The sequence below is a fragment of the Nothobranchius furzeri genome, chromosome 6 (genome assembly GCF_043380555.1).
Source record: "Nothobranchius furzeri strain GRZ-AD chromosome 6, NfurGRZ-RIMD1, whole genome shotgun sequence".
In the NCBI taxonomy this organism is placed as follows: Eukaryota; Metazoa; Chordata; class Actinopteri; order Cyprinodontiformes; family Nothobranchiidae; genus Nothobranchius; species Nothobranchius furzeri.
This window is the reverse complement of record NC_091746.1, coordinates 48,919,799-48,943,727: the sequence shown is the minus strand read 5'-3', so window position 1 is coordinate 48,943,727 and position 23,929 is coordinate 48,919,799. Positions and strand designations below refer to the sequence as shown.

The 23,929-nt window shown below is 39.7% G+C and overlaps 1 protein-coding gene across 1 annotated transcript; it reads right to left on the bottom strand.

Moving 5' to 3' along the window:
- Positions 1-5,095: 5,095 nt before the first annotated feature.
- Positions 5,096-23,572, bottom strand: LOC107397307 (alpha-(1,3)-fucosyltransferase 7). The gene is made up of 2 exons (XM_015977261.3): positions 23,437-23,572; positions 5,096-8,664 (listed from the first exon to the last, which is right to left on the bottom strand). Exon 2 carries the CDS (start codon positions 8,641-8,643, stop codon positions 7,594-7,596), a length of 1,050 nt encoding a protein of 349 aa, XP_015832747.1. The 5' UTR covers positions 8,644-8,664; positions 23,437-23,572; the 3' UTR covers positions 5,096-7,593.
- Between the last annotated feature and the right edge of the window lie 357 nt (positions 23,573-23,929).

Below are 23,929 nucleotides of genomic sequence, written 5' to 3'. Positions count from 1 at the left end.
CTACGCCCAGAACCGACGTAGCCCTCTTGGCATGGGTTTGGCTGCGTGCCAACACTGCTCGGACGACGCCATCCCGTCACTCCCGCCAGCCAGTCCCCCTCAGACTCTTCTAAACCACCACTACTACAACCAGGACCTGGGAACTCACCTGCTTGCAGCATTCTCGTTCGCACAGGCATCTCTGGAGAAGTCGGCTGAAGGCAGAAAAACTTATTACGATAAGAAAGCCTCACATTCCGAACTCGAGGTGGGTGATGAGGCCTGGTACTACATTTTCGCTCCCAAAATGGGTGGCACTAAGGGGACGCTGGCTAAGAAACTTTTGCCCAAATGGTCGGGTCCATACCTGATAACAGATAAGATCTCTCCGGTCGTGTATCAGATCAAGATCACCGGCAAAAACAGGGCGCCCGTCTACAAATGGGTACACAGGGACCATATCAAACTGCACAAGGGTTCCGCAGATTTGGCCGATGACAACAACAATCTACCGACTTCAAAAGGGGGGTGAAAAATACGTCCCGTTGGTTCCACAGATTTCTATCTCAGGTTACACAAATTTGTTTGTTTGTGAGTGTGCATGGTTGTCTTTCATGTTATACGTCACGTGCAGACTTAGGGTGTGTTGAGATGGACGTGCTGTGGGCTCCTGGAGTCAGGTAAACGGCCAGGTAACAGTAAGTGGGTTAGGCCACATAGTACTGTTGTCCAAAAATTTTATTTTTTTTCTCTTTACTAATCACAATTCCTTATGGGTACATTCACATGAAGGGATTACTAACTACTGATTTACATTTTAGTACTGATTTACATTTCTGTTTTTTTATAGTATCTTTGAAGTTGATTTAAAAGTGATTGTTATGATTATCAAGTTGATTTATCTTACGGGCCATAACCAATTTTGCCCCTATCCTGACAGCGTGGATATCCAGTGAGGATTCACTGATACCAGTTAGGGTTCTTTCATTTTCTGCTTTTCGCATCATCCTTTTTGCGTCTCACACAGAGAAGGTTGCATCCATTTCTTCACTTAATGGGTAATTCACATAAAACTTACACATAGTATAACAGGTACTCATAGAGTTAGGTTTTTATTTCTTTGATGACATGAAATGCAATTTTGTCGTGTCTACATTGAAGTGCCTGCACTGTGCTCTCTCTCCTCTGCTGAGCTCGTGAGGATCCTGCTTCCTGGGGGTGGATCCGTGTCTCGTCATCTGCATCGACCACTCCTGGGTGGTGCTCCGGCTCGTTGGCCTTGGACGACCATGGTTCCGGCATGGCTGCTGGGACACCGCATTCATTGGGATTACTGTCTACTACTCTTCCCTTTTTGTGGATTACGATAAGTACTGTTGCAAAGTTCAATTTTTATTTGGAATATTACCCTGCCAGTGGATACAAACTTCAATTTTATTTGGAATATTACCCTGCCGGTGGATACAAAGATCAATTTGCTATTTGGAATAATTACCTGCTCGTGGATATACACAAGATCTGCTCCTGCTTTGCATTTTTGCCCGTGAGGATATAAAGCTGCTGTTGGTTCAATTGTGGCTTCCGTGGGGAATAGTTAATAACCTGCTGACTTGTGTTCTTCCTGAGGAGTGTGCGAGACTGTTCTTCGGCGTGGGGTTCGTACCTCACCACTGTTGGCTGTTCCAGTGGGATCGCGTCCTGTCGGTTGTCAAGATTCTTCATAACTTGGGTTTGTTCAACGACCAAGTGGTCTCTTGCAGGACCACATTGACCTTGAAAAGGGGGGATGTGTAGCGTTATGAAGCTTATAATGGTCTGCCATTAACAGCTGCCCCTTCACACAGTAACATCACCAAGGTTGGACGCTTGGTTCAGTATGTTTACATTCCAGAAGAAGAGAAGAAGAACGCTTTTCATCGATTAATCAAAGTACTTTATTTGTGATAAGCTAATCAAAGCATATGTTGATCATTAATAATCAGGTGAATGATCTGTGAAATAAAGATGTCATGAGTTATGTGTTTAAATGAATAAACAGGACTGCACCAGACAGACTGCTATACATTACCATGGAAACGCATGACACATTACTCTCAACCAATCAGAACTTTCGTCTGTCGTAGAGAGAATCTGGTTTGTTTATGAAAGTAGTCCAATCCGGTTCACTAAGATTGGTAAACAACTGGGAGATATAAAAGAAGGCAACGCCATTTTATATTCAGTTCCACGTTAAGTTCCACGTTGACATCAGCTCTGTTCGATCCGAGCTCCAAAGGAGTTACATCATACTCTCAACATTGTTTTCAACCAGCTCTCAATCCATCACCGCAAAGAGGAGTACAGGCTGGCCATCTGTACTTCCTGTTTTAAGCTGAGAACTGTCAAGCTGGAGATTTCCGTAGTTTGTACCAACGAGACAACGTTCCTTCAAAATAAGAGTGAACTTGCTGACGCCTGCCGACTACTACCAGAGTTATCCTCAGACGGGCGTTGTGTACTGTGACCGCTGTTTCAACCAGCTCCAGTACCTCTGAAGGTTCGAGGACCTGGCAATTCCTGATCTACACGGGAGACTCCATACGGTACGTGGTCACGGCACAAAATGGCGGCTCATGTCATCAGCTTCTGAAGCCTCGTGGTAGCCTAGTCATAACAAACCAGATTCGCTACGTCAGCCTAGAGATTCTGAACAAACACACACACACCAACACGAAACATCTAAATCCATATGCATTCATCATTGAGATAGTCCTGGTAGATTGTAAGAATTTATAATTATAGAAATTAAAGATTCTTAAACGATCCCAACTCTCTCTCTTTTCTTGTGTCTCAGTCAATACAGAGTGTTTAAGTAAACTCCCTGATGATAAAAACAACCACTTCTGATAACCTAATTAAAGTGTATAAATATACAAAATCAGATAATTAAATTATCTAATTACAGTGTATAAATATACATCTTCAAATCACTACACTGCTCAGACTGTCTCACCATCTCCACGGCTTTCTCCAATGTGAGGTCGGCTTTTAACTGTAGTTTCTCTGACATGTCTTTATCCAGGATCCCAACCACTAACTTGTCGCAAATGTTTTCAATCTTCGCCGGACCAAACTGACAGGTCTCGGCCAGTTCATAGAGTGTACGTATGTATTACTCCGCGGACTCGCCCTTCTTTTGCGAGCGGAGGTAAAACCGTGCTCGTTCGTGGATGACGTTAACTTTTTGAATGAAGTAATTATTTAGCTTTTCCAATACCGTGTCATAGTCCTCCTCCTCAATGAACCGCAGAGTGTTAAACACTTGTTCCGCTTCCTTGCCAAGCGCGTAGAGTAGTGTGCTAACCTGCACAGCGCCATCCTCGAGGTTTAGCTTAGTTGCTAGCCAGTAACGCTGGAACCGCTGCCTCCACTCCGGCCACTGTTCTGGGCGGGTGAAGTCAAAGTTGTCGGGAGGGTTAAACTTGGCCATATTCACCACTTAACTTCTGACACCATGTTCTAAGTACGACCAATGTAATAAATGACTCAATGTCCTTCAGCTCGAGAGGTGTTGTGTTTATTTTCCAGCCCGCCAAACTCTCTCCAAACTCCTCCCCCTTCAGGCAAGTCTTAAAGACATACACACTGTATCTATTCACATGACAGGAAGTTGGTCGGTGCGCTTTCTATGTCAGCAGCAAACAGATTACTGAGCTGTTAAAATCCATTTCTGGGCTTCAAAGTCGGCTAATTTCTAAGTAAACGTGACGCAGAGTAAGAGGAGTGTTTTCAGTTTGTCTGAGGCAGAGGGGGTAATGCTGCAGACACTGATGCTAGTAGCATGGACGCTAAGGACTTTAAAAACACACCGGTTTTTCTCCTTGAAGCATCAACATGTTCCATCTTTGTTGAAACACCTTCCTTCTGCATCAATCTTTCTCTTCCTGGACATTTTGGGATGATGTGTGGACAGTTATTTTCACTTGTTGCATTAATTAAACATGTAAGTGGATACACTGCGACCTAGTGGCGAGCTACTGCACTGGGAACACAATCGCCATGTTTTATGGGAAATGTAGTTTATAGTCAATGTGTGCTTTGAAGCAGCACAGACCTATTTTAAGATACTTGAAGCTCTCGCAGGCCACATAAAATGATGTGGCGGGCCACATCTGGCTCGCGGGCCTTGGATCTAACACATGTGTAGTACAGTGTTGAAAGTGGTCAGTATGTCCTCCAGCAGCCTAAGCCTATAGCAGCATAACTACAGAGATAACTCTGGATAACCTAGCCTTTTAGATGGAGGCATGTGAGAGGCTCCTGTACAATATCCCTGCTGTCTAATCAGCCCCTTGATAGGCCACACCTGTGAGATGGGATGGATTATCTTATTAAAGGAAAAGTGCTCACTAACACACATGTAGACAGATTTCAGAACAATATTTGAGAGTTATGGATCTTCTGTACATGTAGAAAAAGTTTCAGATATTGGAGTTCAGCTCATGAAAAATGGGAGCACAAACAAAAGTTTTGCGTTTATATTTTTGTTCAATGTAGTATGCAAGATTGGGTACACTAAATAGCTGTGTGGCTCGTTCCGTCTACCCAGCTCTTGTTTAGTCTCTTGTTAGCGTTAATTGGTCCCACCTACCTCTTGTTTTCCTGATCACCTGTGTAACGGAATGAAATGACTGTTTTCCACCTAAAAGTCATTTCCCCCTCTCCTCAGCAAGAACTAATCTGCATGAGATATTGCCTCAAGGTCTCATGCATTTGCTTCTAAACTGTTTTCCTTTCCAGCCCAAGAGAAGAATGAAGACAAAGGACTTGTTCTTTTTAATAAATCAAAGAACTCTATTTTTAACAAGCTAATCAAACAAAGTGTTAGTCAACAATAAAATGTGAACCAATTTGTGAAATGAAAATATTAATTACTTGATATTATAATCCTACAGAATATAACAAGTAATATAACTTTAAATGTTTCCACTAGAAACTGATCACATGCAGCGTTAAGACATGACACATTGCTTTTACTGATCCAATCAGAGTCTGCCAGATCTGACGGATGCGTGGTTTTGGTGGTGCTTGGTAAATCTGTCATCTTTTCATTCGACCATAAACCAAAACATCCGAAGTATAAAACTATGCCCACGTCATCTTTAACTAGAGGTGGGAAAAAAGATCGATTCTAAGATGCATCGCGATTCAGCCGTGCATGATTCCGCATCGATGCAGCAACGTGACATAATGAGATTCTCTCCCTATGTCTATGTCGGGGGTCGGTAACCGCGGCTCTGGAGCCGCATGCGGCTCTTCCATCCATCTGATGCGGCTCTCTGTGCTTGTAAAATAATGAATGGATATTTAAATAAAATGCTTTATATTTTACTGAATTAATTTTACACCTGTATGCCAATTCTAAATGTAAAGGTTGTCTGTGTAAACCTGAACAGGTCCAACCCGGTCTTACTGTGAGACCGGGTTGGCGCGTCACGCTTGTGCGTAATCATAGGCGCATTCTGAGCTAACGAGGATGTGAGATCCTGGGATTCTCCTCAGCTCCTGGATGTGTGGCCACATTGGAGACAGGAACAAGCACTATTCAGCCAAAGTTTAATAATCAGGGAACATTTTCTAAGTGAGAAGTCTCGCTTCAGTCGGAGGAATCTTCCTGCATGTGCTCTGGTTCTGCGACGTGCTCCAAGCCCCTCTCCACATCTTCAGCTCGCTGTGCGCCGTACGTATGCGCTGACAGCGAGCTGCGCTGAGCTCAGTGTCCAGCTCAGTGTCCACTTAACACATTCCTTTACTATTTTTAAGTTCAGTAATATTCTATCTTAAAGCTTTACCAAAAACATTATTTCTTATATTATTTAAGTAATTATAGGCAGCACACTTTAAAAATTATTGCTCACTATAGTGAATAGATGAATGTTCTGTTTTTCAGGGATTTCGAAATTAAAAAGAAATTGAAAACTATTCTACTGCTTTTATTAAGTAATGAAAATTTTTGCGTGAAGAATCGTGATGCATTGAAGACTCAAATCGAATCGTTAGGCAGATAATCGGAATCGGATCGTGAGGCAGGTAGAGATGCACACCACTATCTTTAACGCAGTTCAAAGCGTTCTAGAGAAGTTGTCGGAGTGGCCAATCCATAACTTTCCTCTTCAGCTGAAAGAACCAGCGACAAGCTGGATAAAATCTGTTGCATTTTACCAACCAAGCAACGGTTCCTTTCAGAATAAAAGCTGAACTCACTGACCCTTCGGGTCCATCTGACGCTGTCAACCAACTGTCGCTTTTACCTGGAGACAATCCAAAGACTAGTCTGTTGTACTGCTGACGCTGTTTCATCGGCTCCGGTACCGAAAGAGGGGTTCGAGGACCTGGCAGTCTAGATCTGTACGGAGGTCTCATTCTAAGGGTATGTGTGGAGCGACAAAAATGGTGTCTTCTGTGTTTATGAATCTCCAAATCAAAGCTTAGCGCGAAGACATCACCTTCACTCCCATCAGAACTAATCGTTTCTCCGGATTTGCTGGTTCCCAACAACATTCCACACTACATCATTCTTCGTCTCACTTCACCTTAGTTACACCATACATTTAGTGTTTAAAGTTAGCCTAGTTTTAATTTGTTTAGTAATAAATCTTTAAACTTTTAAAACTTGACTCAACTTCAGTTGTCTCTCAGTCAATATGAAGTGTTACATAATCCCTGCAATAAAAAGTTCCAATCTTCTGGTTAAAAATACCCAAAGGTCCATCAGATTGATTTCATATTTTCTATGGAATCTCATGTCTCATGGTTCATTAAATTACATGTAAATTACCCTTTACACCTGTGTCCACATGTATTGAAGTTGTTTCTGTGTTTGTCTATTCGTCTATGTTGCCTTTTGTTCATCCCTGTTCCTGTTGTCTCCGGTTACTCATCACCTCGAATAAAAAGACTATAACCATCTATGGCTGCCTCCTGGTCCGCACTCACCTGCTTTTGAATCCTCACTCATATTTAACATTACACCCCCACTCAGGCTATAAATTTAGAAGCTCTGATATTTGGGAGGGGCTTAAAGTAGAGCTGCTGCTCCTCCAGCATCAGCTCCCTCTTGCACATGCAAGGTGGTTCAAATACAAATTCCCCTGTTTGTGATATCACAAATGGGGACAAATGGAAATTTATTTTTTCTTCCACATTTGAAGTGTTTATAGAGGTAGTAAAGACCCAGGTGGGAACAGGTATGTTTAGTATAATATATCCTCTATAATGCTGCAGGTCTTGCTGTAATTAGGCCTGGGTGTGGCTAGTGAAACTTAATCATCTAAATTATTTGGGTAATCACAGTTAGTTCTACAAAGAGGTCAATTATCTTCTCATATTGGCTTTCTTGGATTTCTCAAATATTAAAATAAATTTTACTTTATCTGAATTTGGAATTTGTTTACTGATCTGAAACAAAACTGAGGAAATCTGCAAGGGGCAAATATTTTTTACAGCACTGTAGTTTTACTCTCAGATTTCACTGGAAAAAAAAGACCTTTCATCACTTGTTATACATTTTTCTTATTACTTTATTAGATTAGTGCAAATTTGATTTAAAATAACCACAAACTTCATAACATTTTCTTAAGGCTGACCATTATTTGTATTTACCCAAGCATGAAGATCTGAATAAACATGCTGCTGAGGTAATCTGCTGTAATGTAAACACGTCTTACAAATTCTTTCCCTCCAGTCTGAGTAAACCTTCACCTTCCAGTGCTTTTTCCAGTTAAAGTATTCGTTGTACCTCTTCTTGTCACCTGCAAGCTGTTGCAGGTATGTTCCCAGATCTTTTATTGAAGCAAACTTGTCAACGTGAATAAAAGAATGTTCCGGAGCCACGGCTTTGTAGTGATTTATGGATGGTCCCAGCACAACAGGCACAGCTCCTGCTTGGTAAGCGTTGTACCACAGCTTTTCTGTGATGTAGTCTTTGCTCACAGAATTCTCAAAAGCTAAATAAAAGTAGCAGCGTGAGATGGTAGGTAAGAGGTCTGCAGAGGAGAGAGGTGTATTAGTCCAGCGGCCATAAACCTTGATGGGAACTGTAGCACTCAGCTCTTTGTACACTCGGCTTCTTTTGTAGTGGCTCCTGTATTTACTGACCACCCAGCAGACCAAAGAGCTTTTATTCACACGCCTGTCCTCCACCAGGTGTTCCTCAGTCTCCACAGGTAGCAGCTCACCATACGGTACAGTGATATCAGCATCTCTCCTGTAGGATATGGTCATGTTGAAGAGATTACCAAACCGCCGCAGGTTTCCGTTGTTATTAGGGGACTCCAGGGACATCCAGGCCCACCTCTGGCCCTGTGGACGTGGAAGATGAGTGGGGAGCCTCTGACTTCCATCAATCAGTTCTCTGTTATGGAACACTACAACATCAGCGGTGGGGTAGAAGGAGCGCTGGTCCACCAGCTTACAATAAGGTATTTGGTAGAGATCCCAGCAAACATCACCCTTCAGACTGAATGAATGTCTGAAGGGCCAGTGCCAGAGTAGGATGGTCAGATTTCTATCACTGGGATTACAGGTGGTATACAGGATTGCTCTTGGCCATCCGACGAGGAGAAGAATCAACAATGCACACAGAATGCAGAAGAGAAAGCACCTCTTCATGGAACTGAGCAACATCCTTTTAATTGATGAGAGGTACTGTTACAAAAGAAGGAAGAAAAGAAGAAGATGATCAGCAAATACTCATATTTTTTATACAGTGAAACAGACAATGAGGTGTCATCACACAATGGATTGGTGTGAATCGTTTGTTACCAGACTGCTCAGAAAGAATCACAGCACTTTGAATGGGTCTGCAGGTTATTTTATCTCTGAAAAATTACTATAAATGGCGCAAACGCAAAAACAACATGTAAACAATATGTAGTTGTATTGCTTTAATCATTAAAGCAATTTATTATGTTGCTTCAAGTGCTTGACTACAACCACCAACAACTTCACTGTGGAAACATCTTGCCCAAAACATGGTCAGTCTTGAAAAAAAACCCCGACATTCCAAATATTTGGCAGCCACCAATTGTGTAAGTTGCCCCACTTAAAACGATGAGAAAAGCCTGTAATTTTCATCAAAAAATCTAGGAAATCACATAGTATGATGTTTAAAGACTTTATTTTTTATAACAGAGCAGAAAATAAGTATTTGCTCAACAACAAAAGTTCACATATTGATTCTATGAGAACTGGTGCACAGATACTATCATTTAGCCAAGTTTCAGATAAAAACATGAAATCACTCTGACTGTCTTTTCCCGATGTCATTTGCACCAACATGAATGATGAGTTTATTAGCCGCTGGGTGTTGAGCAAGGATTGTTGGCAGTCCGTCTCTCATATCAGCAACTGTCTCCTTGGTAAAGCATTGCGTTCTGGTGTTTCTGCCATTTAAATTCACATTCTTCACATGAAAATCACCCACTATCAGAAGCTCAGCATCAAAGCTTTCATTGTTTTTGTTATGCCCATTCCTGACCCTGTTTTGGGGGGAAGAGGGCTGGCTTTCCAGTTCATCCGGTTCTGGGTTATTCAGCAGTGGCATGGATCTGTTGTGGAGCTGATTGCTTGATTGATGAGACATTCCTCTGGTTTTCATCTTAATCCTCATTTTGCCAGCTCCTTGCTGTTGTGAGCTGTTATGATGTTGAGAAGGTAGCACTGGCCAGTCATTGGCTTCGATGATCTCTTGATGTGAGGCTGTGGTTGAAGCAGGTTGTCCTCTTGCTCCCCAAGGATCTGATTTAGCTTGGCACCAAGAGTATTCCAAGGAGGACTGCTCACAGATTTATCGAGAGGCAGAGAGCCCTCTGATCTCTTTGTTGGAACGTTGTTGCTGTTTATTGGCTGTGTGCCACCATCTGCTTGTCCAGCAGTCTGAGTAGATGAGAGGGTGTCATTGTTTCCAAACAATCCATTTACTTCCAAGTTGACCTCTAGAACTTTTTGTTTCAAGAACTGTGATCTTCTGGAGAAGTATTTTTTGAAAGTAATTTGAGGAATAGAGAGGCATCATGCTGCTGTAAATCTGCTAGGAGGTTTCAGCTGGTCACAGCCACTGTAGATCAAGGTGGAAGCAAGAAATACTGTTGTAGATTTCTCTGTCAATTAAAGAAGATCACAGCGAAGGGGCAACATTGCATTATCATTACCTTTAAATGATACCAATGAACATTTCATCACTAATATTAATTTACATTAAACTAAAGCCTTTATTGACCCAAATCAAAAAATGCAAGAGGAGGATTTTAAAAGGAGGGGCGTAAAAATGTTTAACTTAGAAGTGGTATAGGGACGAGACAGAGTAGTTAAAGTTAGAATATGGAACATTTTAATAAAAATCTATATCACACCTCTAAACCACCACAGGGCATTTAGAGCTGTGCAGAATGAATGTACAGTTTATTCTTTAAAATCTCTATTTAAAAATAAATAAATAAATAATCAATATTTTATTTTGTCGGGTACAACACTGAGTTTATGTTTACATATACCAGCCACTAAATGGCATCGTTGCACTAAAACGTCCGCTCAGCAAGCCGAGGTTGGGACTGTGTAAAATGACGGACTTGACAAGTCAAGCAGCTAATTCTGAGCCCAGAAGATGTTCCAATGGTAAATACTGTTGTAAAATATACTAATTAGTAGAAATTAGTCCTTATCCTGCACAGTTTGTCTCTGAACTTGGCGCTGGAACGCATCAGAACAGTAAACCAACATCCCAACAGCTGGAAAATTAGTCAATGTTTGTTGCAATACCCCATGTGAACACCAGAGTTCACCAGAGTGTCCGTGTTCCATATTCAAACTTTAAATGACTACCCTCTAACTGGAGGGTTGCAGGTTTGGGCTTCACTCCGTCTGTCAGTTCCCTTACCAAAAAGAAGTACACTGAAGTATACTTGAAGTATACTAAAAATGAATATAGTATACTTCCAAGTTTACTTTCAATGTACTTATTAGAAGTATAGTTATCCGAGTACATTTTTTAAATACTACTAAGTATACTTTAATACATACTTACATTAAAGTTTACTTACATTTAGACTATACTTGTACTTGACTCTATCAGAAGTATATTTCACCAAGTAATGTATAAGTATACTTAATATATATATATATATATATATATATATATACTTATATATAATATATAAGTATAAATATATATATATATATACTTATATATATATATTATATATAAGTATATATATAATATATATATATATATAAGTATATATATATATATATACTTATATATATAATATATAAGTATATATGTATATATATATAAGTATATATATATATATATATATATATATATATATATATATATATATATATATATATATATATATATATATATATACATACAGTTGTGGTCAGAAGTTTACATACACTTGTAAAAAATATAATATAATGGCTCTACTGAGTGTCCCGTTATTTCTAAAACTCTGATTTTTCTCTGATAGAGTGATTGGAACAGATACTTCTTTGTCACAAAAAACATTCATGAAGTTCGGTTCTTTAATGTCTTTATTATATATATATATATATATATATATATATATATATATATATATATATATATATATAGAGAGAGAGAGAGAGAGAGAGAGAGAGAGAGAGATATATATAGATATATATATAGATAGATAGATGTATATAGAGATATATATAGATATATATATTTGGAACTTTTTATTTTTGAATTATAACAACAACATTTACATGGAGATGCATTTGAGTTTCTTCTTCCCTTCTCCAGGGCAGTGTTTCCCTGAACAAAGTTCGAATTTCCTTGTGGCCATGAGATCTATCCAACTTAACCAAGTCACCAATCAGTACATATAGTTCTGACAAGCTTTCTCTGTATTCATCGTATCTGCTCTCTTCTACATTCTACATTTTACTTTGATCTAGCTAAATAACTCACCCAAAAGACAAAAAAACATAAATAAAAAAAATAAAAATTAATAATAATAATTTTCACATGAGAGTACTATCTTTCTAACATTTGTTTTATTGGTTCCCAAATTTTTTAAATTTCCCTAGTCCCAGTCATAGTCTTGCATTAATTTGTTCCATTTTGTAGACCTGTCTAACTGTCTCTCCACTGTGCCACCCTTGGGGGTTCTGTGTCCAGCCATAAAACTGTAATACACTTCTTGGCAGTCATAAACAGAATTCTGATTACGTATGTCTCCATTGTGTGTGTATGATTTTTGGTACAGCATTCCCAGTACAAACCATTTTAGCTTAAATTGTAATTTCACCTTCAAGGTTCTTTCAATTTCTCCCTAACACCTTCCCAGAATGGTATGAATTTAGGGCAGTCCAAAAGTATATGTGAAAAGTCTCCCACTAGCCCGCATTTTCTCCAACATAAATTTGAAACATTACTATTTAGACATGATAAGTGGAGTTTTAAAGTGTGCATCTTCACCTTCCATTCAAATTCCCTCCAAGACGGACTATTAGTTAGTTTATGGCCTGCTTCAAGTGTTTCCTCCCATTCCTCATCTGTTATCATTATGTTCACTTCCAGTTCCCATTTTTCTTTAATATCTATATTCTTAACAATCAAATCCTGTTGTAAAGCTTTATATATTTTGAAATCAGTCCTTTTTGACATGTCCTTTCTGTTTAACATAATCACTTCCTCCATATTAAGTTTATCCTTGCTTGAAACTTTGCCTTATTTTGAAATAACTACTCTGTCTGTCTGTCCTAAATAACATATTAAGCATGAAATTACGAATTATTGTGAAATTACACGCACAGGAAGTGCTTTTATTTTGTAGCATTTGCTCAGTCAGCTCTCGAAGCTTCTCAGCAGACCGAGAAGAAGAGCGAGGGTCAGAGGAGCATTAACCGTTGGAGGTCGCGCTTTTGTTCTGCATCTGCACTTGACAGTCACTGGTTCTGCACCATTGAGCTAAACGTAAGTAGCCACCATAAAAGTTGCTTAAATGTTTTAAATGTTTTTAAGACGGACATGGTGAGTAATGTTGGCCACGTAGCAAGCTAATATGCTAAGTCATAGCATGAGTTAGCTGTGTTATTAACTTTGAGTGTGACTAAAGTCCGTTTATTTAATGAAATGAGCAGCGCTATCTCATTATTAAAGGTTAGCATTACTTTAGATACTTTTTTATTAGACTTCTAGAGACTTATTCCCTCCATTTTTGTCCCCTCCATCATAATTTTTTAAACGTGATGTTCTGAGAAAAAAATAAAAGCGGGAGCTCAGCGCCACCAAGTCAAACTTAAACGTCCACTTATTAAAAGTAAATGAGCAGTGGTCTCTTGTACAGCGATGACAAAATCAGTCTGTGTTGTAAACTATTTCCCCGTAGCACCCGTGCGATAGCTTTGCAAGCAGCCTGCTTTTTTTAACCGTATAAGAGGATTGTGACCGCAAAAGATGAAGCGGTGCTGTATCTTGATGCTATGTTCCCTCCTTCCCTCCATTTTTGTCCCCTCCATAGTTTTTTTAAATAGTGCTCAGTTGCACATATCTTGAACCGCAGAACGCTGTTACTATTAATTTCACAGTATTTTAGTGTTGTAATTTTGTTCTTACTGTACACTGTTACTCCAGATTCTTAAATGTTATGTTTTTAGCTTTGTGTGGATAAGTCAAATTACACTTGAATCTCCTCACACACACACACACACACACACACACACAATTTAGATGATTAATGATTTAGCTTCATATATATAGTGGAGGACTGCCTAAATTTTGCAGACTAACCCCGGGTTTCCACGGGAGCCGTCAGCAGCACGTTACTGCAGCAGCACGTCTTGCTCGCGTAAGCTGCTGCTTGGCCCTTCCCACGAGACGCGAATCAGCAGGGGAGCAGCTGTCACCGACAGAGCACGAAGTCACACGAGTGACTTCGTCAGTAAACACAACAACAAGCAGGAGAAAACTACAACATGGCTCCAAAATGTTTGTGTTTTTATGTTCTGTCCGTTTTATAATCGCCAATACGGACCTGAAAAACAAAGGAGACCGCTAGCTAGGTGATAACTTCTCACGGGGCCGCACAGTTAGTAACCTTTTTAAAGTAAAGCGACCGGAAGGCAATACGTTCTTTATTCTGAAAATCTCGGGAGCTTCTCTCCATTTCCGCGTCCGATTTCCTGTCTTTCCTTCCCCAAAAATGTCGAACTTGACCCGTTTCAGAGGCGTCGCGCGTAGGAAATAGAACCGGCGCGTAAAGGCCGCGACATGCTGCTCCTGAGACGCGGCCGACTCGCGCTGCTGACGGCTGCCGACGGCTCCAGTGGAAAAGGTTCTGTTGACCACAGCCGTTCCTATCAGCAGCTATGACGTGCTGCTGCAGTAACGTGCTGCTGACGGCTCCCGTGGAAAGCCGGGGTAACGCCGGGGACACACCGGCCGCGGAAGCGCCGCGAAAATGGGGCCGCCTTCATTCGGCGCCCTTGTTAAGCTATTCTATAGACCACATGGGCCGCCGAAGCGCTGCGAATCGCCTCGCGCCGGCGCTCCAGCCCGCGCCGTGCAGCGATCATTTCGGCGTCGGCTCTATTTTTTTCGCGAGCCGCGGGTGAATCGCGTCAATTCTGGCAGGAAGTCAAACCTAGACATAAGAGGCAGGCCGGTAAAGTTAACAAAATAAAGCATTTCAAAATAAAATTCCGCAATAGTCAAATGTGTTCGTAATCAGACACTGCAGAAAAACCACACGAACACACACACACATCGAACTTGTGTGCATGTGTGACCACGTGAAGGGGGGTGTGGTTTTGGGTGTCTTTTCACTGGAGCAAACAGGACAGAGAGGCAGAAAGTCTGAGGCAAGCAGTTAAGATGGATGACTTTAAATTAATTATGGAAGTTGAGAAACACAAGGAGCTGTACGACCCTCGAAAAACATGTTTATTTACGTACCCATTTCGGAAGAAACTGCTAGGATACAGCTGCAGAATTGGAGCGGGTTCCAAGAGATTCAACTGGCAGAAACAACTCATACCATAGGTTCACACACACACACACACACACACACACACACACATGCGCGCGCGCACACACACGTAGAGGAAAATAGCTGAGAAAAGGCAGAGAGGAAATGGAGGACACCAAGTGTTTTAAAAGAAAAACTACAGCTGAGCCGAGGCGCGCCTCGACTGGGGCGCGTCTGATCTGAACTGAGGAGCGGCGAGCAGCGGCCGAATTTCGTGAGCGATTCGCTTCTTGGCGCTTCGCGGCGCTTCCGCGGCCGGTGTGTCCCCGGCCTAACACAGATCTACCTTGTGATTCACAATGTTTTCTCTACTGATTATGCTTCCTGGTGTAGATGTGTAAATGTAGAGCGTCTGCGTTCCTATGAGCTGTCAGCCACACCGGGAAGCCTGTCTATGAATCTGCGGTCAGACTTCAATGATCCAACCCCACTCTCTGCACACAAGATTGATGGCATGCTGCTGTTGACCCCCAAGAGGTTCATACAAGTGAGACCACTTGTGAGTAATTCTCACAATCTGCATTTTTGATGACACATCCTAAATAACATGACTATATATGTATGTATGTATATATGTATACAGATTTGTCTTTTAAAACTGGTGAATATACAATTTACAGGTAATGCCTTTATGCTATGAGTATTAGAGCCACTGATGGAAAAAAAAATATAGAATTCTGAGAAAATAAGTCATAAATCTGAGTTTAATCTCAGAGTTCTGACTGGTACCTAAAACAAAAAAAAAGGGGGAAATTGGGGAAGATTATGAGGGGGGATCAGAATTCTGACTTAAATCTTAAAATTCAGGCTTTTTTTGTTTGTTTTGATTTTTTTAACAAAAACAATTCCTAAATAGTTTTTTGTTTGTTTGGTTTTAGGTTCATGAAAAAAGTCAGAATTCTGACTTTAATCCCAGAATTTTGAAATTATCTGACTTTTTTTTTCTCATTTCTTTTCTTTTTCTTCAGTGACTCTAATACTCTTAGGCAATAAGGCAGTATTAGGGCCACTGAAGGAAACAATTGAATACTGAGATAAATGTCAGAATTCTGACTTTATTTATTTTCAGAATTTTTTCTTCTTCAGTGGCCCTAATACCCCTCCGTATAATGTAATGTTAAACACTTCAAATTAACTTTTGAATTCAGCAGTTTATCATTGGATTTAGATGCAGATATCACTGTCTTGGAAAATTGGTCAGAGCAATTTGGCATTGAGTTTGATTAGTAAACTTGACAGTATTTACACTCTTAATCTTCTTAGGAATTACATGATGTCCACACAAGGCGTACCACTGTTCTCCATGCCCTTCCTGTCTATCTACGTGAGGAAACCTCTGGATTTTTGAGGACATGTGTGGTAAGTCCCAGTATTGTAAATTTGAACAAATCATTCTATTTATTTATGCATAAAGACAACACAAGGACATTTTGGAAAAAGTGCCATTGTTTCAACTACAAACCTTTGGCAAGATGTTTAAGCCTGCCACACACGAGAGCAATCAGCTGAGCAAATGGCCTCGAAGGACTGTTTGCTCAGCAGATACCTCGCCATGTGCGCCTGATTTTCACCGAGTTTTCTGCCTCACGAGACGCTGAGGTGAATATCTGACCAGTTAGATATTTTCTGCCTCACAGGGGTAAAAACTCGCTGTGTGTGCACTACTGAGCTGCTGGCTAAGCTGAAATATTCTAGTGGCCAATCAAAGCACTTTCTCCGCTCACATGACCCCAAGATGTATTCAGATACAGCCCCTTACCTTGTCTGCGTGTCTGAAAAATAAACAAAACGGTACCTTGTGGATCGATGGGCCCACTGTTTCCATTACCCTTTCGGAAGGATTCTGGGTCTTCCAGGTGCATCTCTTGGAGTAAACTGGCATAAACTCCTTGCCTGGTCCATCTTTCCAGCTACTGTACCCATATTTTCCTAACCTTCAAATGCCGGTGGCGGCGACGTTTCAACAAAAAAGGATAGGCATTTCCTCCGTTTCCAGCTCTGTCTCTGTGTTGTTTCTTTTCTGACATGCAGACAGGGGGCTGCCATCTTGGGGTCATGTGAGCGGAGAACATGCTTTGGTTGGCCACTAGAATATTTCAGCTCAACCAGCAGCTCGGTAATGCGCACACGGCGAGTTTTTACCCCTGTGAGGCGGAAAGTATCTTAACTGGTCAGATATTCACCTCAGTGTCTCGTGAGGCGGAAAACTGTGAAAATCAGGCGCCTATGGCGAGGTATCTGCTGAGCAAGCGGTCATTCGAGACCGTTTGCTCAGCAGATGGCACTCAGGCAGGCTTTAAGGCACTGAGAAAAATCAACAGTCACTGCAAAGAATTCAAGTAGCTTTCATTAGCATAACGCTGGCACACACGGAAGCCATCTCACTTTATTCGTAAATGAGAGCACAAAGCAACAGAATGAACGGCGGTAGGGCTGGGCGATATGGCCTAAAATCAATATCACCATATATTGAAGATCTCACCTGGATAACGATAAGTAGACGATAACTACAGGAATGCGTAGCAACAATATTTGTCCACTAGATGGGGCTGTCTCGTGTATTACAATGACTAAAATTTTACATGACTCAAGGTGCTACAGCTTCTTAAAGGGACATAAATGTGGCCAACTTACACATCTTTTCATTTTTTTATTATCAAATTTATTGACATGGGAAAAATTATCTGGATGAGAGACAAGAACTTGGATAACGATAAATCTTTGATATGTTGCCCAGCCCTAAACAGGAGTCTATCAGACTGCATTTATTGTTATTTACATGACAATCTACTGAAATAAAAATGTCCACAGTCAGAGTTTCAGTTCAGATGTGATTAGTGTATGATCTCCCTTTCATTTTTGTAAGGATGATACCAATGAGCCGGACCTCAGGGATGCAGCAGTTGTCCTCCTGACAACCATCACAGATGATGCCGAGAGTCCGGTTACGTACGACCCAGTGAGAATCTGTTATCCTCGAGGGTGATGTGATTGTCAACCTCTCCAGCCTTCCTGATGCCTTCCTGGTAATGTTCGGCCTCATCTATGCCTTACATCTAGATTATCCGAAGGGACTGACCAACACATTTGAGTTCACGCAGAAAATCTTACTTGGTCTTGATGAGTCTAAACTGTCACCCAAGCTGCAGAGTCAAAAATGACCTGATGTTACATGTGTAACTCAAAATCTGAAAGAGTGGTGGATTCAGATGGCTCACTCTGTTAGAGCATTGTCCACATCCACAATGTAATTTACTATTTGTCTGCTCTTTAATTGTTGATGTTAAAGTAACACACCACCATTTGGGCAAATATGTTCATTTTCCACTTCTCCTTGAGTTAACCCCCCCACTGTCCTAATGGGTGTGACCCCCGCGAGGAAAGTTGACCATTGAGCAGGGTTGATGGTTCATCCCTTGGGTCCACGTGGCAGGGGTGAGGAGTGAACACCACCTCACTCCTGCCACGTGGACCTCAAGGGATAAACCATCAACCCTGCTCAATGGTCAACTTTCCTCGCGGGGTCACCCATAAAGACAATGGGAGGAACAGTTGAGTTTTACCTTTTCTCTGTTCGTCCAGCCGTTCTGAGTCTGGCAACTCCATTTGTGGCTTTAGTTTAGCGTGAATAATTGAATCGGATTAGCCCATAGGCTAATCCGATTCAATACTCAACTAGTTTTATGCCAAATGGCATAAAGTACTCACTGACTTACTTGATAGTGGTTAGTGTAATTCATATTTTGTCAATGTTGAATCGATGTGCATCCTGATGTTGCTTTAAACCACCTACTCAAAGAAAGACTACACACTGCTGTTGTCCAGTTTTCAAAAGTGTGCGTTTGTAATTGTTTCTTTCAAATTTTGTTTTATTTTCTGTTTGAGTTGGCTTAATCAGTAACTTTAATTTGATCATAATTTGAAAATATATTTAATATAAACTCCAAATATTTAAGTTTATTTATGGTCTGATATACTCAAATATCTGAGTTTATAAACTCAGAAAATATGAGGCAACTGATTGCCTTACATTTTTTGAGTTCTGCCTACTTATTCGGGTTTACAGTGTACGAACTGTAAAGATTTTGTGGTGTCAGAGTTCACCGAACAGTTCAAGTGTTCATTTATTTGCTTTGTGTGTTCACAGGGCATGCTCAGTTGAAGTTTCCATCTCTGCGCGTTCAAGATGTAAGAAAAATAACACGAAAGAAATGCAACAATGAAAACTTCAAAAAGGCATCAACAACCAAGCAAGTGGATCCATAAAATGGACTGATTTTTTAAAGGCATTTTTAAAAAGTCTTTCAAAATGGACAGAATTAACGCGTCATGTTCAGAACAGTTTGCGTTCTCATCTTTGATTAATCCTGGTAAACAGGTCTGTTTTTGTTCTGTTCTAATTCTCTGTTTAATAAATTTAAACAAAATGACTTAGCTATTTTATTTAAAAAAAATTTCTCTGCATAAAGACGAAGTATCAGTAAATAGTGGAAATTAAGTGTATTGGTAGTAAGCAAATAGCAGATGTTAAATGTTACTTGCAGTATGTGTTTATAGAAAAAATAGAGATACTTAAATGTACTAAAAGAATATTACGTCAAGTTTACTGTAAAGTGTACTTTCAAAACTGTAAGTATACTCAATTATATAAGAAGTACACTACAAGTAAACATACATTATTACTTTAAGTATAATTTTAAGTATACTTTCAAAGAGAAAAGTATACTCAATTATTTCAGAAGTGCACTACAAGTAAACTTATAATGTTACTTAAAGTTTATTTTTAAGTATACTTTCAAGGGCAAAAGTTTACTCAATTTTATTAGAAGTAAACTTATACTGTTACTTTTAAGTATACTTTCAATGAGAAAAGTATACTCAACTATATCAGGAGTACACTACAAGTAAACTTATATTGTTACTTTTAAGTATACTTCCAAGGAGAAAAGTATACTCAATTATATCAGAAGTACACTACAAGTAAACTTATAAGTATACTTTCAAGGAGAAAAGTATACTCAACTATATCAGGAGTACACTACAAGTAAACTTATATTGTTACTTTTAAGTATACTTCCAAGGAGAAAAGTATACTCAATTATATCAGAAGTACACTACAAGTAAACTTATATTATTACTTTAAGTATAATTTTAAGTATACATTCAAAGAGAAAAGTATACTCAATTATTTCAGAAGTACACTACAAGTAAACTTATAATGTTACTTAAAGTTTATTTTTAAGTATACTTTCAAGGGCAAAAGTTTACTCAATTTTATTAGAAGTAAACTTATACTGTTACTTTTAAGTATACTTTCAATGAGAAAAGTATACTCAACTATATCAGGAGTACACTACAAGTAAACTTATATTGTTACTTTTAAGTATACTTCCAAGGAAAAAAGTATACTCAATTATATCAGAAGTACACTACAAGTAAACTTATAAGTATACTTTCAAGGAGAAAAGTATACTCAACTATATCAGGAGTACACTACAAGTAAACTTATATTGTTACTTTTAAGTATACTTCCAAGGAGAAAAGTATACTCATTTATATCAGAAGTACACTCCAAGTAAACTTATAAGTATACTTTCAAGGAGAAAAGTATACTCAATTATATCTGAAGTACACTCCAAGTACACTTGTGAGGTTACTTTAAGTATACTTTCAAAGAGAAAAGTATACTCAATTATATCAGAAGTACACTACAAATAAACTTAAATTATTACTTTGAAGTATACTTGTAGTATACTTCAAGTATACTTTTAGCGGCCCAATTTAGTCCCAAGGAGTATACTTCTAAGTAAACTTTAAGAACAAGTATGCAAATAAACTTCTGTACACTTAAGTATACTTGAAATTAAATACTTAAAGTATACTTCTTTTTCGTAAGGGTTGGGTCCTTGGGCAAGACACTTCACCCTCCTTGTCTGGTGGTGGTCGAAGGGGCTGGTGGTGTCTCGCCTCTGTCAGTGTGCAGCTTTGGCAACAATGTAACTCATCACCACCAGCGTGCGTATGTGTGTGTGAATGGGTGAATAACTGGTGCCTTGGGAGTGTCTCTTGAAGGCACTACATGAATGAAAGCCATTTGCCTTTTTAGTAGGTTATGATCTTCAATTCACAAGCAAATAACCGTACATATGTGCTTTGGTCTGCAAAAGGAAACAGGAGAACCCCACAAATACATGTGGAGAACCATGCACCTCTGACCTTGCTGCAAAGCAACGGTGTAACCACCTGTGCCACCATACAGCCTGGTGCAATTGAAACAGGAGGAGCAAGCTGCAAGGTTTCACTTTGTGTAAAAGGAGGAGAAGAAGCCTTTGCTCTACCAGGACCGATAAGGAACTCACACAGGATGTGAGACATAAATCAACTGAGCAAAACCAAGATTTAACATTAAACCTTTAGTGGCGGTTTTAACGGAAAAATAACACCCTAAAAGTAGTGTGAAAATAGAGACAGTATGGTGTGCAGAGGCCAACCACAGCTATGGTGTAGATTCTGGCACCAATGCATCTCTTAACTTTGTTACATGCAGGGATCTGTGCAGAACTGCAGGAAGTCAATGAACCACCTTGACATGCTTTGCTGTCCAGGATTTGTTTTTGCAGCTCTGCCTCCTTTCACCTACTTCTACTGTACAGCAACCAAACAAAATCAAACGCACTGAGGTTTGAGCAGCAGATTCTCAATTGTAAAGGAGTTGCTTCTCTCGCTGGCAGCATTAACTTGATATCAACACTGAAGTATAATGTTTTGATGGAAAATAGTTTAACTGAGTATTTGGGTTGTACATAAAACGCACTCCAGTGCAGCAAGATCTTCTCTAACGCCTGCTAATTTCACCGCAATGCACTGAGAGGAAACACACACACAGAATACAGTTATCAGTTATTTATGAGTGCAACAAACAAGAAACACATAAGTGCTAGTAAAGCTTTAATAATGAGAACTGTTGTTTTCCATGAATTCATTAGCTGTTGCACCAATTTGTCTCAGAGTTGTGAAAATATGCATTTCCTGGTAGATTGAAAGTGAAAATGCTGAGTGTGTGAAAAATGTGCTTAAACACAGTCATGAAAGAGCTTACAACTGAACTGTAAAACAGACCACTCCATTTTAAACCCAATTCTGATTGTTTCAGCTGGTTTTAGGCATCTTTGGTACTGAAAACATGTCTTTCTTATTGATGTGGTTCTGCTGCAGATGACCCATGCACCTACTACAAAAATCTATTTAATTATACAAGTTACTCATGTTTACAACATTCTTAGTCAAGAGAGACACGTGGGAAGGTCTGGGTGAAGTCACATGTTGCTCCTGAGCCAAAGGTTGCATACCCATGCTCTGTCCCACATCTGTGTGTCATGTACATGTGTGCGTTTTTTGCAGTCCTAGCAGACGTGTCATGCTGTCATCATGCGGCCCCCCAAAGTGAAAGACATATCTAATGGATGACAGATTTTGAGTCTAATTTTACTTTAGCTTACTTTATTGACAATAAACCAGTTACAAGAGTCTGGATGCAAAAGGGTCACTCCAGGTAAGCTCGTTAAAGCTTTTTATCGGGAACCCAGTTGCTCATGGGTATGCGTCTATATTGGCCAGACGTCTAGACCTATTTGGAACAATAGCAAACACATGCATTTCATACATTAAACATTGTTGATGTAAAAAAGTATACTCTGTTTCCCTTCTTTGTCTTTCTAAACTGAAGTTTATTTATTTTGAATGATATATTTATTCAGCTGATTTGTGGAAGTTTTCCCAGTAATAAACTAATTTATTTTTCTGATCTTAACCTTTTGTATCTGCATAATTTTTTGGTGATCCAGCCACTGAATCAGGTGTGTTGGAGCAGGGAAACACATAAAACATGTAGGAAAGCAGGCCTGGAGGACCAGGAATGGACTCCACTGGTTTAAACTATAGAAGATCTAAAATGCACTTAAAGACATAATTATTTTCCTTTCATGTGTTAATTACTTTGATTTAGATAGTTTAGAAAAATAACCAAAAACCATCAGATGCATGAACTTTAAGCAGAGATCCTGCATGGGAATCATTTTGTTTGGAAAATCAGAAGACATTTGTGTCGTTCCAACCTCTCATTTCAGCCTGTTTCTGGGTTCTGCAAACTTTGAGCAAGTTTCTAGAAGTTTTTTACCGTACCCTAAAAAAGCATTCTTACAACATCATGACAAATACTGAACAGGATGTGGTGAAAGATTTTTCCTAATGTGCTAAGTCTTGCAGACAAAATTGCTCGAGTAACAAATCAACCGGCTCCACGCTTGAAAAGACTTTTACTTTCTCACTAGAAATGGATTTCCAAAAAGTGCAAACATAACTGCTGAGAAGTCGAACCACAGTAACCAGGAACACACAAAAACCAGAAACTTCCTCCACTAACCTGCACATGAGGAGACTCGTCAATGTTCTGTCGTCAGCAGACTCCAAAACCACCTAATGGTTCATTCTTATAAAAGAGACAATGGTCTTCAAGGGGAAAAGTCTCCAACCCCCGAAAAGAATCGGAGGTGTGGTTCTCTCATAGAAGGCTGGATATCAGAGCTCATCTTAACATTTAAGTACTCCCAGCTGGTAAACATCCTCATCGGATTCCTGCTTCTCATGGGGATCAAGATAATTGAATTTGTCGACTTGCTCCAACTCAACAGCATTCTTTACTAAAACCTCAGAGCACAAAGTGTTTTCTGCATGTGAGGAGAAAGAGGAAGTGTTGAATATAATCTTAGCAAAACTGGCTTCACATTTGAGTGTGTCAGAGCAAAAGCTACACAAAGTTCCTTTTTTATATCAAAAGTAATGAAAGGTTCTAATGGATTTGCAAAAATGGAGAATGAAAATAGAAAAATAAAATGGATAAATTGGAGCCAGGCCTG